General features: G+C 38.9%; 1 protein-coding gene across 2 annotated transcripts in view; it reads right to left on the bottom strand.

The window, feature by feature from the left end:
* The window catches only part of EIF5B (eukaryotic translation initiation factor 5B), a 33852-nt gene that overhangs the window by 13313 nt on the left and 6110 nt on the right, over positions 1-14429 (bottom strand). Inside the window, exons 2-10 of one of the 2 annotated variants that reach the window (XM_081946774.1) lie at positions 13145-13270; positions 11896-11980; positions 8111-8753; positions 7197-7423; positions 5995-6145; positions 5205-5300; positions 4072-4158; positions 1643-1720; positions 808-1091 (exon numbers count right to left, since the gene is read on the bottom strand). In XM_081946774.1, the coding sequence (XP_081802900.1) occupies positions 808-1091; positions 1643-1720; positions 4072-4158; positions 5205-5300; positions 5995-6145; positions 7197-7423; positions 8111-8753; positions 11896-11980; positions 13145-13270 (1777 nt within the window). Of the gene's footprint in view, positions 1-807; positions 1092-1642; positions 1727-4071; positions 4159-5204; positions 5301-5994; positions 6146-7196; positions 7424-8110; positions 8754-11895; positions 11981-13144; positions 13271-14429 lie in introns of both variants that reach the window. The other variant, XM_081946773.1, reaches the window with a different exon arrangement.

The following is a 14429-nucleotide window of genomic DNA, read 5'->3' on the forward strand; positions in this document are numbered from 1 at the left end:
CGACGAGTACGAGTTGCCACCAGAATAACTGCTGCTACCTCCTCCTCCTCCTCCTCCTCCTCCAACAGAATCACCAGATTTGCTCCTGAGCTCAGCGCTGGGTTACCTCTGCCCCCTCCCCCTCCTCCGTGCTTTTGACGAGCCATGACGCTTTTTTTCCCCTGCTCCCCCCCTACCTTCCTACTGGCTCCTCAAAAACACGGCGGAGGAGGAGGAGGGGGCAGGGGTAACCCAGCACTGACTGAGCTCAGCTGCTCCGAGCGGAGGGGAGGTGCCGCTGCCACGCGCGGAGATGCCGGCTGGAGCTTTGGCGGCTTCATCTCAGCCGCAGCGCCGGGCAGCAAATCCGGCAGTGCTGCCTGTTAGAGGAGGATGAGGAGGAGGTGGCAGCAGTTCTTCCGGTGGCGGTGGGGGCTTTGGGGCTTCACAACTAGCCTCAGTCGCCCCGTGCTCCTCAAAGCAAGTCTGGGGAAGTCCTTTGCAGGCGGCCCGTTCTAGCTGCCTGCAAAGGACCTCCCCAGCTTCCGAAAGGGAACGCGCGATCCGAGCCACAGTATACTAAATAATGACAAGAGGCAAAGAGCCTCATTTATTTTGGCCGGGAGCCGCATGCGGCTCGCGAGCCGCGTGTTCGCCACCCCTGCTCTAGAGTTATAGACTGGTTGGCATCATGACCAAATATTTATATTTAGTTGCATTCTATAATTCTGTATGAAAAGGGAATAATTCTGGCTGAAATTCGGAGCTCTCTCCAGTCCATGGGGGAAAGCCAAAAAATGCTGTTTGTGAAAATGTTTAACTAAATACCTCAATTCGATGTTTAGCTTTGTCATATGAACGTTCTTCTTTAGTGCGATCATCATCCGACTCAGACTCTGAATCTGAACTTATTTCTTTGTTTAGTTTTTTTTCTACAGATGGTTTTGCAGCAGCTTGTGAATCCGATTCCTTTTCATCTGAAGTTTTCTCTTCTTCGCTTCCTTCACTTTCTCCTTCTTCATATTCTTCACTCTCTTCCATATCTTCATCTTCATCCTCATCTTCATCATCTTCATTTTGTTCTTTGACTTCAATATGGACAGTTTTTCTCTCTGATGAAAAAATACAAAAGTTACTTAATATGATTCTAATTTGGCTCACCTAACTCGGCCCTGCTCAAGTATTATAGGTAATGCTGCATATCACTGAGAATTCTTTTGAGGCTTGCAACATATAAAATATGTAATAAATAGGTACACTTAAGATTCATTTCACCTGACCCACCATATATGCAAAGGGGCAACAATGCATCACAAAGTCAAGAGACAGCTTATTCTCTTCTGAGTTATTTTCCCACTACAGAAGAACTTGTTGATAACAGAAATATGGCCCTTCTATCAATGTTATCACTAGCCCTTCTCATCCAGTTGAACAGCTAGATAATTTTTACAAATTATTAAACAGCTAAATATTAACAGAAAAACAAGCAACATAATGAAGTGCATTGCAGTTTAAAACATATATTCAATTTGAAATACCCTTTAAATCTTTTTTACACTGCTTGCTTTACTTTTTCTTACTTGAAAAAAACCGGAGGCTTTAATGAAACAAATGAAAGTCTCATTCCTTGTAATATTTTGTTCCTTTTTCAAAAAGAAATTACCTTTTTCTCTTTCTTCATCACTGGCCATAGCTTCCCAATCATCTAATCCTCCTTCTTCAGGTTCTTCCTCTTTTTCTTCTGAAACTAAGCAATAATTGATTTTCTATGCAACAAAGTTTACTTCATAGTTTACAAGGCATTAAACTAATTTTGTACTGGCTGAATGTCACATTTGAACATCTCTCACAAAGACCTTAGAGTAGCCTCACACAGAGATTAATTTAAGGAAATTAAATTAAGGTTCCTCAAAGAGCTGATTATGATATAGATAATGAAAGACTAGGAGACGACTTCCGGCAGCCGAAGGTGACGGACGCGCGCGTCCGCCTTTTCGCTGCTCCGGTGGGCTCCCCTGAAGTCTAGGGGGAGCACAGGGTGCCTTGGAGTGGCGCCCTGCCATAGGGGCAGCTTGCTGGGACCCCCTGGAACGGCGGCGGCCGCAGGGGGTCTCCAACTTTGCCCCAGGAACCCGGGGAGCGTAGGGAGCGCGCGGAATGCCACCGCGTGCTTCGCCGAACGCAGCCTGGAAGGAAACAATTAATTGGAACGAAACAGCTGAAGAGCGGTGAGGCGAGGGGTCTCCCCAGGTCTTTTACTATCCTTACTCTTTTGACTGTTCTGCAGTTTTCTTTTTGGGACTTTGTTTCAACTTCTGGAGGAGTTTAGATTGGAGGGGGGGGAAATTCCACCACCCCCTTGGAAAAGCGGCACTTGAAAAATCTCTCCCTTTTATGGGGGAGAGAGAAAGTTTGAAATCTACTTTCACTTCCCTTAAATAATGGGGGAAATTTTTTTTTCTTGACTACAATTGCGAGAGAAAGGATGGCTGAACTGATTCTTCTCTAAACTATCTATGGGAACTTTGACTTTGTTGTTTCCTGACCACCTGTACTGGCTGAGCCAATATGGCCAACTTCCTCCTTTTTCTTTGTCTTCATGAATGAGACTCCTCCCTTGGAAAACTTTATGGCTTTCAACTAATCTCCACCTCAGAGATGTCCAGGAGCCTCTTCAAGTACGTTATTCCCCTGGATTTGGAATATTCTGACCCACCTATTTGCTCTAGTTCTGTACTAGAAGACTTATTCTCCTTTGGACTTATTTGTTTGGTGATCCCTACCGGCTGTGCTCTCCCACAGACGCCATCTCTTTGTACAGAACAATAACTATCTCTGAGCCTCATGATGGGTCCAAAGAAATTACCGCCTGGTAAGGCCTCATCGGCCCCAACATCTTCTACGTCCAGCCCCGCTCACCAGTCACAACTGAGATCTTTTTTACAACCTAAAGCCTCTGAAGAGAGTGCAAAGGACTTGTCTACTCATCAGATGCTTCAAATCATCTTAAAGGGACAGGACGAAATTAAAAAACAACTGCAGGACTTAAATGAACAGCTCAGAGAGACGAACCAGCAAACCACACGGAATGAACAGAGGATAGGTGTGCTGGAGGAGGGGGCGGTTGGGATGAGAGACGAGATGAAGACAATCCAAAGGGGGAATGTAGAATTTGGAAATCAGATGTTAAAAATGGAATTTGAAAGGATGTCTTTTTTTCTTAGATTCCAAAACTTGCCAGAAGTTGAGAACGAAGATCTTAAGGAGATTATGACCACAATACTAGCAGAATATATTAATAGAGATAAACAACAGCTTTGGTGGGACATTGATCTGATTTATAGGGTTAATTCAGCCTATGCAAGAACACACAATGTTCCAAGGGAAGTTCATGTCAAATTTCTTAGAAAAACTACAAGAGATGAGGTTCTAGGAGCTCAAAGGGGAGGACCGTTAAAATATAAAGATAAAGAAATAACCATTCTTAAACAGATCCCAAAGAAAGTAAGAGATAACAGAAGGAAATATTCCATCTTAGCAAAAAATTATACAATAATGGGGTTTGGTTCAGGTGGCTGTTTCCAGAAGGCATGTTGATTTTTTGGGAGGGCAGCAGAATTAGAATCAACACAGTAGTGGAAGCAGAGGTTTTCACTAAAATACAGTGCTCTCTTAGGCGAAATGGGGGATGTTACACAAGAAACAAAGGAGGGAAGGGCTGAGGCTCAGCCGGTAGACGGGAGGGAGGACGCAACAACTAGAAGACTCAGATCACAAAAGTGATTTGAAACACTATCGCAATTGTTGTTACAATGTACCTTTACGGAAGTGATACAAAACAAATGATTGAAACATACTGATGATTTTGTGTTAAACTCAAAACTGCTAATACTTATGTAAATGTTGATATTTTTCTATCTTCATTTGTAAAAGTTGCTAGACCTGGGGGGGGCTTCTCCCCCCCCCCCGCACGATGTAGCTGTCAAAATATTTTATAACCCTATAACCCCTTTTCCTTGTAAAATTTTTAAAACTAATAAAAATTTGAACGATTAAAAAAAAAAAAGACTAAATGCCGAATTTAGAACTGACCTGGTTCAGCTTGAAGATTAATCTCCTCCTTTTCAGGTACAATTATTTCTGCAGCTTCTTCCACTGGTGATGCCAATTCAGTAATTTCTAAAAAATGCCATTTAAAATTATTAGTTATGACTATTTTAAATGCATGTCATAGTTCAAGGAAAAAGCTCCTACAGCCATACTTACATTACTTCTTCAATGCTTAAAAAATATTTCTACTTCTAGTAGACCCAATAACCACAGTCTCTAACAGAAGTCCATTTGACAGATGAGCTACTATTTACTACAGAGTTTCCTACACTATAAGCACAGTAAATTATAATTCCTATGGTCTCTGCAGTAATGATATATCTATTTGATCAACTACTTTATGAATTCATGGCTGGTGCAGGATGCAACAATGAAAATAAATACCTGTAGATTTAAAAGTTTTAATAACCCCAATAACATAGAAATAGCATCCTAATTATTAAGAATGTAAATAGTTGTGTCAATTCAAGCTATAAATCAAAAACATTATTCTACACAAAATTGATCAATTTTTTTTAAAAGGCATATAACTCTTCCATGCTTTTGCAGCATGGCTAAATTACATTCATCATCCTGTGAAATTCCAATTTATTCTGATACAAGCACATAGTAAACAAAGAACTAACTCTTGCTGAACATGACATATCTTTTTCTTTTCAATTTATCAAATATGAAAGTGGAGAAGGAATGAATCATCACTTTGTACAAACCTATTTGAAACATTTCAGATTCTTGGATTAATATTTTAAAAGTCAGTCAAGAATCATTTATATCAATTTATAGAATCATAGAATGATAAGGGTGGGATGGAAGAGATCTTGGAGATTATCTAGTTCAATCTCCCATCTGGTGGAGGAATTCATCAGCAAAACATCAGCAGGAATTCATCAGCAGACCCTTGTGTTTAAACACTTTGTGCAAAAGAGGTTCTCCCAACGGACTTCTCACTGGACAGCACAACCCACTAAAGAATATCCTTTGCTCTATAAAGATGTATAAGATGTATCAAAGGAGGTATCTTGAAGCACGGAAAGTAGTGACTGAAATGATTTTAACTTTTATTGATTTTTTAACCTGTTTCTGTGTTGATAGTTAACCCTAAACAAAATTATCACCTTCTTTGCTTTCTTGCTGCTGTTGCTTTTTTTTCTTTTTGTCTTCATATATGGGTCTTTTTTTGGGTATTGAATCTTTGGATGGCACCTCCACACCTGCACATTAAACAAAAAAAATCTTTATATCAACATTTGATGACAAGGGACTGAATTTAACAAGACAGGATAAAATTGGAGAAAAACATCTTGACCAAAGTATAGTATATTAGTATATATAGTATAGTCTATATATAGACTATATATATGGATCAGTTAATCTGCTAGTGATTTGATTTTATGCTGCTGTTTCTATTATTGAATAATAAACATTATTAATACTTACAGCCCACATTCAGTGGAAAAAATACAGAAAACTAGCGTTAGTAACAATAATTTCTAATCTGTATGTTAAGAGAAGTAGAGCTGGAAAAAAAGATGACCTGAATGGTAACAAAGAGCTATACACAGAAGCGCAGAGGTCATTTGTACTTTGGCTTACTAAAATAAAATAGGATTGTTTAAACAAGACAGCAGACACTCATTTAGATCTACAACTTGATCTAAAGTTCTTCTGATTTCGTCTGTAATAAATATTCACTTAATTCATTGGAAGCCATTCTGAACTAAGAGCATAGAATTGCGATATTTTCAGTTAATACTTTACACAATACAAATAAGAATTGCAAAACCAAAGCATTTCCATTAAAATGTCCCTGTGCTATCCTGACAACCATACTCTAATAAAACATATATAATATTTTATCCTGAACAGGATGAAAATTAGAAAAATAATATAAAGAGCAATCCTTACCCTGTGCTTGCAGCAACTTAAGAGTGACCTCTGCCCTGGCTTTGGCTTCCCTTTGAGATTTGGTTAGAAGTTTTCCTTCCTTCTTCAAACGTTCTTTTCTCTCTTTTTCTTTTTGTTTTTTCCTTTCTTTTTTTTCTTGTTCCAAGCGTTCCTACAAAAATCAAGTTTTAGCCACTTTATGACTTCCAGTGCACATGGTTGGAACTTGGCATGCAAGAATGGTAAGGTAGCAATGCTGCACACATTCATTTGGGAGTCTCATTTATATTTCCCTCTAAGTAAATGTATATAGCCGTGATGGCGAACCTATGGCACACGCGGAGCCATTTGTCAGGGCACGTGAGGCCTTGCCCTGTCAGCTGGCCAGCATGCATGCACGTACTGGCCAGCTGATTTCGGCCTTTTGAGGCCATTTTTCACCCTCCGGAGGCTTTCTTGAAGCATCTGGAGCACGAAAAACTGCCCCTATGGGCAAACCGGAAGTTTGGGAACGGATTTCTGGTTTGCTTGTAGGGCCGGTTTTAGCCCTCCAGAGCGTTCAGGGACCTTCAAGCAGCTTCCCTGAAGGCTCCGGAGGGCAAAAAATGACCCTACAAGCAAACCGGAACCAGGTTGCTTGTAGGGCTGGTTTTAGCCCTCGGGAGCATTCAGGGAAGCCTCCTGAAGGCACCGGAGGGCTAAAACCAGCCCTATGAGCGAACCGGAAGTCCGTTCCCAAACTTCTGGTTTTCTGGTAGGACCAGTTTTTTGCTTCAGGGAAGCTCCTGAAGCCTCCGGAGGGCCTCCGGGGGGGAGGCTATTTTGGTCCTCCCCAGGCTCCTATAAAGCCTCTAGAGCCTGGGGAGGGCGAAAAAAGCACACCCAAAATGGGGGGGAGCGCTGGTCGTGCACGCATGTGTACTGGAGTTGTGGGGAAAGCATTATGGGTGTGGCACGCCCGCGCACAACCCCCCTGCGCTCCCCCCGCTTTTGGCACACGAGCCAAAAAAGATTCACCATCACTGGTATATAGCATTGCATTACAAATATACTAACATGTAATTAAATAACAAATAAAAATCAGAATTAGTTATACCCATAGCTTAATGATTTTCAATATAGAAAAAAAAACACATGGCAAGAGATTCTGAGTATTTTTGCCTTTCAAAGCCAAAAACACATAGAGACAAATTGTCTTCTGAATCTAGGAAAAGATATAATACCTCTTCTTTGCGTTTGGCTTCTAGCTCTTCAAGTTGTCTGATACGCTCCTCCTCTTCTCTCTTTGCCCTTTCCTCCTCTTCTTTCAGTTTAGCCAAGGCTTCTTGCATTGCTTTAACTGTGGCCTTACTGGGACCTTTCTTTTTCTCTTTTTCCTTTTCATCTTTCTCTCCTTTCTTTTTCTTCTTATCTTTATCTTTTTTCTTTTTCTCACCTTCATTATCATTGACTAAAAAGGAAAGTTAATTGTTGATGCACAAGACATAATTATACATCAGAAGAACATAAAAAGTAACAAAAGTTAGACACGCTTAAACTCTTGATATTTTTTTTCTCTCCCATATTTTACTCATGATAACTTTTTAAACTGTTGAGCATTAAAAGGGGAGCCATTTTTTATGAAAAGAGCCTTCTCAGCTACCTTATTAGATGCAAAGAAAAAGCATTTGCTTTCATCTCATTTTACATCAGTGAATAAACTATGAAATCATCAACATGAATAACTAGGCAGCATTCAATTAATTTTAACCACAGAATAGGTTTAAAGAAAAAGTCACTGATGAGTCAAGAATGGGTCCAAACTCTCATCAGTGCCACATTTATTAGATTACATACTGAAACCTGCAAAACTCTAAGTGAAAAATTAACTATAAATCCTCTTCTTCCTAAATATGTCTTTCACAAGCAAACTCAATTTCTCAGTGTACATATAAAACATTTCTCAGCATATTACAAGATTAGAGAAAAACACTTCAACAGTCTCCTGATAACATTTTTTTCACTCCTTATTTTTGTTGAGAAACCAAGTATATATGTATGTATGTATGTATGTATGTATGTATGTATGTATGTATGTATGTATGTATGTATGTATTAAAAAAATCTGCTTCTCATATATTTCCAAAATGTTACTAACCTTCTGCTGCTTCTGGAGTCTCTCCCTTTTCCACAGTGGCAGATGTTGACAGCTGATCTGGTGCAGTTCCTTTGTCAGTCTTCTTCAGCTTTGGCTGTTCTTTATTAGCTTCCAAGTCTTCTTTTTCCTTCTGTTTCCTTAGTTTAGCCTTCTCCTCTTCCCGTTTTTTCTTTTCTCGTTCTTTTTTTTCTGCTTTCTTCTGAGCCACAGTTTTGATTTTAAATGAAGAGTCATCCATGTCATCACCACTTTCAGTCTCAGCCACCAGTTTTGCTTTCTGGTTTTTCTTCTGCCCCTTTTTTGCCTGTGAGCCTTCATCCAATTCATCTTCACTCTCACCAGAGGACAGAGCTTGTGCACGCTCTTTGCTCTTCTTCACAATGCCAGCATCCTCTTCTTCGGAAAATTCATGTTTATTACCTGATTTCTGAACTTTTCTGTTCCCTTTTTTCAAATCAAATACTTCATCATCATCACTCTCGGAGAGTACTTCTTTCTTGGGTTTGAGAGACTTTTTAGATTTTTTTTCTCTGTCCTCCATTTCTTCACTGCCATCTTCCTCCTCTAAGCTAACCTTTTTATTCTTGGCTTTCTTCTTTTTATCTTGCTTTGACAGGCCAAATTCTTCATTTTCATTCTCTACCTGATAAAAAAATTAATGTCATAAATTGAAAATAGTAATAGAAACCTGTGCATATGGTTTGTGGTCACTACATTCTCTGACAATTGATCATAAACAAACAAAAACATCTCTCAGAAATATATCTCCCTCTATTTGGTTGGGAATAGTGGGAAAAGAAATTTGAACAAATGCTTCGGATGATACATAAAATCTTGTTCAAAAAGTGTAGCGAAGTTGTACAATAAATAGTGCTTTTTGCTGAAGATCTTACATATGTACATTTTTTTTCATGTGACAAAGGAACCTTCAAGCACACATTGCATATGTGAACTTTTTTTTTGCTTGGACTGTATTCAATTGCTCCTGAAAGGATATTTCTTTGGAATATAATTTGATAAGACTTAAATCAGTAAGATTATTAGACTGCTCTCCCTTTTCCTGGTACTGTTGTCTTGTACAATGTGATAAAAATTCAGTTTCAGTAACACACCTGATTAAGTTCATATTTGTGAGAAGGGAACATAGTTGCAGAGAGAGGGGAGGAAGGAGGGATAAATTAAACCCCTCAGCAGCAGAACCAGGGAGTGGGTTAGGTGGGGCGGGGCAGGACAACCTTAACAGTGGTCCCCAAAGGGAATGAGGGCAAGCAGGCATACACTTTGTAGAGCCAGGCCCAAGATCACAACAACAACAGGTCATACAATTGGTATAAGGAATGTATATGTAGGAAGGATATGGGGGGAGAGCAGCAAAGCATGTTAAGTCCATGAGTTAAATAGGGGTGGAAAGAGGCAGGTAGAATTGTAGAATTGGGTCTAATGCCAGTGGCAGCAGTATTGAAGGGTCAGGATGGAACACAGCAGGGCAGGAAGACACTTGAGTTAGTTGCCCTATGAGGGAAGCAGAGAGCTACACAGATTCCATGGCTGGAAAGACATAGGAAACAATGTGACAATGCTGATATCTAGGCCAATAGCAGCAAGATCTGGAAATAATCTCAGACGACTTTGGACAGGACGGTGGGCACCTGTGCAGCAATAGTTTGAGGCAAGTATTATAGAAGAGAGCACTGACACCTGAGACTTGTAAAAACCCTTACATTTGCAAGTCTTCCAACAAAGCTGAACTGCTGTCAGAACTTGAACCAAACTGACTGGATAAGCCAGCAGCTATACTCTCTTTCTCTGACTGCCAGATTTCTCTTGGTGATAATCAGGAAGACAACAGCCTACCTGGATAGGCTTTCAAAGGTTGGCAGGAAATAACAGCTGCCTGATAAGGTGAATGGCAGCCTAGAGCTCTGCTTTGCAATATCATCCTTTGGCATCTTCCTGCTTCACCCTTCTCACAGGTGCCCTTGACTGCATCGAGTTCTGCCACCACTGCTAGCCTTGGGAATAACTCTGCAGAGCACCCACTTGTCTCCTGTTAGTCCCACAACCTGTGCAGCTCCAAGACCCCTCAGAAAAGAGTAGCCCAGTCAACTTAGTGCATCTTTCTTGACAGAAGCCTTTTTCCTGGTCCTTTTTTTGCTTGTCACACCTCCCCTGACTTAAGCCCCACAAACCAATAACCTGTTCCTCAGAGCACTTCTTTGCTCTTTTCAGTAGTTGTAGCCCATCTCTGGGGGTCTTTCAGGAGAAACAGCAGGACATGGATGAGGATCTGGGTAGAGACTTCCCCCCCAGCCCTGCATTCCTGAGGCATGATTAGGTACAATTGCTGAGCATGAGCATAGACAAGAGCTACTATTAAAAAATAAATTGCAAGACAGGGGATGTGGCTGAGCTTCCTCCTTCAGGGTGCCATATTTGCATTAGCCAGGCAATTCATACCCAGACCTACTTCTCAGGAACAGAACACCTTAAGCTCCATACAGGACTACTGCGCTCCTTGGCACTGTACCAAATTCTGACAAGACTCCAATTTTGAGGGCAGAAAGGGGATAAAGAATGGAATAAGGATGTGATTTAATGCTAAACAGATAATTCCCATACTCAGTAATCCTAAGAAAGGTTTCATTAGCACCTTCAAATGAATTCATCCAACTTCATTCATCATTAATTCACTGAAAATTAAGGAAACACAAAGCTTCAGAGCTTTGTGGGAAGCAAAGTAAATGCAGATGATACATTATCCTTCAAAGATCAATAGCCAAATATTTCCTTTCCTAATAGTGTTAGACTGAAATATAACTTTGTTTACTCTATAAATATAACAGAGTTTACACTAATATTGATTTTGACGAGTAAAGGGAATTGAGATTTAGGTTGCATTCTGATACTTTTGTGTCTGGTTATATGGACTGTAAGCAAACTTTCCCACTGGTGAATTTAAACATTTGTTTGGATACAAATGAAATATATGGACATTCCTTAAGCATTAAATCTAATGGGATGAAATAAAATATAAATTAATCTCGGACTTATAATGAAAACATCTTATTCGGTCATGATTGCATCACTTCTATAAGGTATTAACTTTCTCTGACAAACACAACCCTTAAGATTTTCGTTTTGTGTACTGCATTACTTCTTGGGGAAACTGGGTTTAATTTCCTGTATTACTGTATGATTTTTTTCTCAACTTAGGTAATTCAATGTAGAAATTCATTTTGTGTATATGAGATATGTTAGAGAAAGTTTAAAGGATGGAAGCAATCACCAGGCTTCTCGTGATGCAGTTTAGACATGGGAACATGAAGCTACTGACTTTTCTTACCACTGCCACATTTTAAGTCTATGCAATTGTCAGCATTATTTTAGATTGAGTGCTATTGGTTAAGGATATATACATTCTACTTTGCTATATTTCTGATACGTAAAATATATTTAAAAAATCAAGATGTGGGTTGTTTATGTGTGAGAAAGAATTATGCAATACTGAAGGGAAAAAATACAAATAACTTAGAACAATGGAATGTTGATATACATGAACTGTCAATAGCCTTTTTGTTTTTGTTTTAGGAAAAAAAAAGCCCTTTGAGCAATCTGGTCAAATGCTTTGGAGCTGTTTTATTCACAAGATAACTTTTCACACCACTTTCCAGGCAGATGGGTAAATTTCAGTATTAAATTATTATAGTGTTTCCAAGTGAATTAATCTGACACAAAAGACATATGATGTTTTAAAATTATGAGCACCAGTTTTGCAGGATTTTTACCTTTGCTATAGCTGGTTCTTTTTCAACGCTCCCACCTTGTCTTTCTAGAGACAGCTCTTCCAACTCTTTCAGGATATCATCTTCACTGCAATGAGAATGATATTATTTAGAATCTGTTTATAGATTTATAGAAAACAGAAGTCAATAATTGGATAAGTCTCATAACAGAATCAAAGATTTGAGAGGGACCTTGGAGGTCCTCTGGTCCAACCCTCTACTCAAGCAGATGACCCTATACCAGGGATCAGCAACCTGTGACTTTGGAGCTGCATGTGGCTCTTTCATCCATCTGCTGTGGCTCCCTGTCACCAGTCAGCACCACAATTTTGAGAGAAGCTCCGCGGGGGGGCGGGGAGGAGAGCAGAGAACGCCAGTAGGCAAATCTATGGCAAGGAGCAGGTTTTCTGGTCAGCTCCACAATTTATAGGGCTTTCAGTTAGGACAGGTAGAGGAAAAAGAATGTTATGATAGGAGGAGACTGTGGTGGTGGAACAGGACTTCCGGTCGGCTCAGAATTGAACGGGGGGCTTCCGGTTAGGACCTTTTTGGCTCTTTGAATATTTAAGGTTGCCGACTGCTGCCCTATACCATTTCAGGCCAATGGTGTTTAAAGTAGTGCTGTTCAGCAGTCTAAATCATAACATCCCTTCTCTTTCATCTTCTTGAAACTGCCCATAAGATTTTAAGGGAAGGAGAGATATAGGAGAGGATGAATTCTACAGGATATACCCTGCCATACTTTATTTTCCAAACTTAAATGTACCTATAAACATATAGCAAGTTAATGTATGTATGAGATTCTCATGTTCCTTCATCTGGAAAACTATTTAAGAAGAAAATTAGAGTATAGTGAGCCAGTTCTGTTTCTCGTATAATAGTTGGGCAGTGAAAGTAAAGGGAAAATGATAGTTTGATAGCCAATAGCACAAGATGAATAGGGAAGACGAGGCGCTTTGAATTGGCTGAACAACTCAGTAGGATGCTACCGAAATATTTACGCAAAGACGCTGCCAATGCTGAACATGTCAATAAAACTACAGGGATGAAGGACTAGATTTGGTCTCTATCATCCCTATCACAATTCTCTTTCAGTTATCATTAAATGCACTTTTATAAGCATTGACTCCAAATTTAGCTTTTTATCCTCCATCTAATCTCCAAAGCATGCTACAAGTATATTCACAAAGTCTGATTCCATGCATCTAATCTAATTTGTATGAGAACTATGAAGGAAAAGTTTTGAACTTACTCATAATCCTGTTTTTTCTTTTCTTTTTTCTTCTTTCCTTTAGTTTTTTGAGGCTCTTGTTCCTTGGCAGCACCTGCACCCTCTATTTCAGCAGCAAGGGCATCAAGATCTATATCATCTTTGGCACTAGAACAGCCCCGGGAAAAAAAACACGTGAAATATATTTGAGACAGAAGTTCAAATTTACACTTTCCAATATTAGCATTTTAAAGAAAACTTGTGCTCGAGTCTGAAAAACTATTTTTTAAATAATTATTTCAGTATTGCAGTTCTATTCAAGAGGCTCATATCTAGTACAATATACTTCAGGATTGCAATTTTACCTGTGGAGCACCATTTATATTTATACAAGCAAAGAAAAATCTAGCCAAGAAGTTTTCATCTTAGTAAGATTGGATATTATATTATCCACAGCTTAAAATAAAGGCTCCTTTGAGGCTCCTGGCAATTTTGTGGACAATCTATATACAGCATCAACAGTATAGTCTTTTTCCAGAGTGCTTTTTTTGTTTTTCCAGACCAAGGCCTTCAAGTACTAAACAAGACTAAACTGCTTAGCTTCTCAAGATTAGCCAAAGTGATTGTCTTTAGTTTTTCTTAAAAAACAACAACACCCACCCTAAATACTTTAAAATCAAAGTTAGGAAGAATCAGTATGAAAAAGCTTTAGCATATACATCCAATAAAACAGGAGATAAAACAGCAACATGTATTTGTACCAATTTCATCTTCATCAAAGCCAGGCATCTTTCCCAATATCATAAATTTAAAGTAAACAGATGAAGATTATTGTTCTGATCCCTGATGCATATGTAGCAATCTTTCTGTAAAATAAACTACCGTATATCATCTCCTATTAATGAAGAACTAATTAATAATCTAGAATGTATATAATTTTACACTTGTGTCTCAAATGGATAGTATATTTTATCACTTAGTTTGAGTCTTAAAGCGTAAGAGTTCTGTCCCTTTTTTAACATCTAACAAAAATGCAGAACAATCTAATAAAAATCCTTTAAAAAGATTAATTTTATATTTGATTAAAATCATATTTAGCATATATCAAAGATCTATATAAAGAAATATATCATCATTCCTTAACCTGCTTCTCTAAGAATTTAACTGTAGCCAATTATTGTTTGTTTTTATAAATATGTGATAAGACCCTGAAAAAATATTTCAACATCTTCTCATTACCAAAGATAATGTTGAAATCAAAACTGTTAATATAAAAAAAAATCACCTTTACGTTTTGCTTAATAAAATCTTTATTTTTCAGGATGTT

Source organism: Natrix helvetica, assembly GCF_964273705.1.
Source record: "Natrix helvetica genome assembly, chromosome: 3".
In the NCBI taxonomy this organism is placed as follows: Eukaryota; Metazoa; Chordata; class Lepidosauria; order Squamata; family Natricidae; genus Natrix; species Natrix helvetica.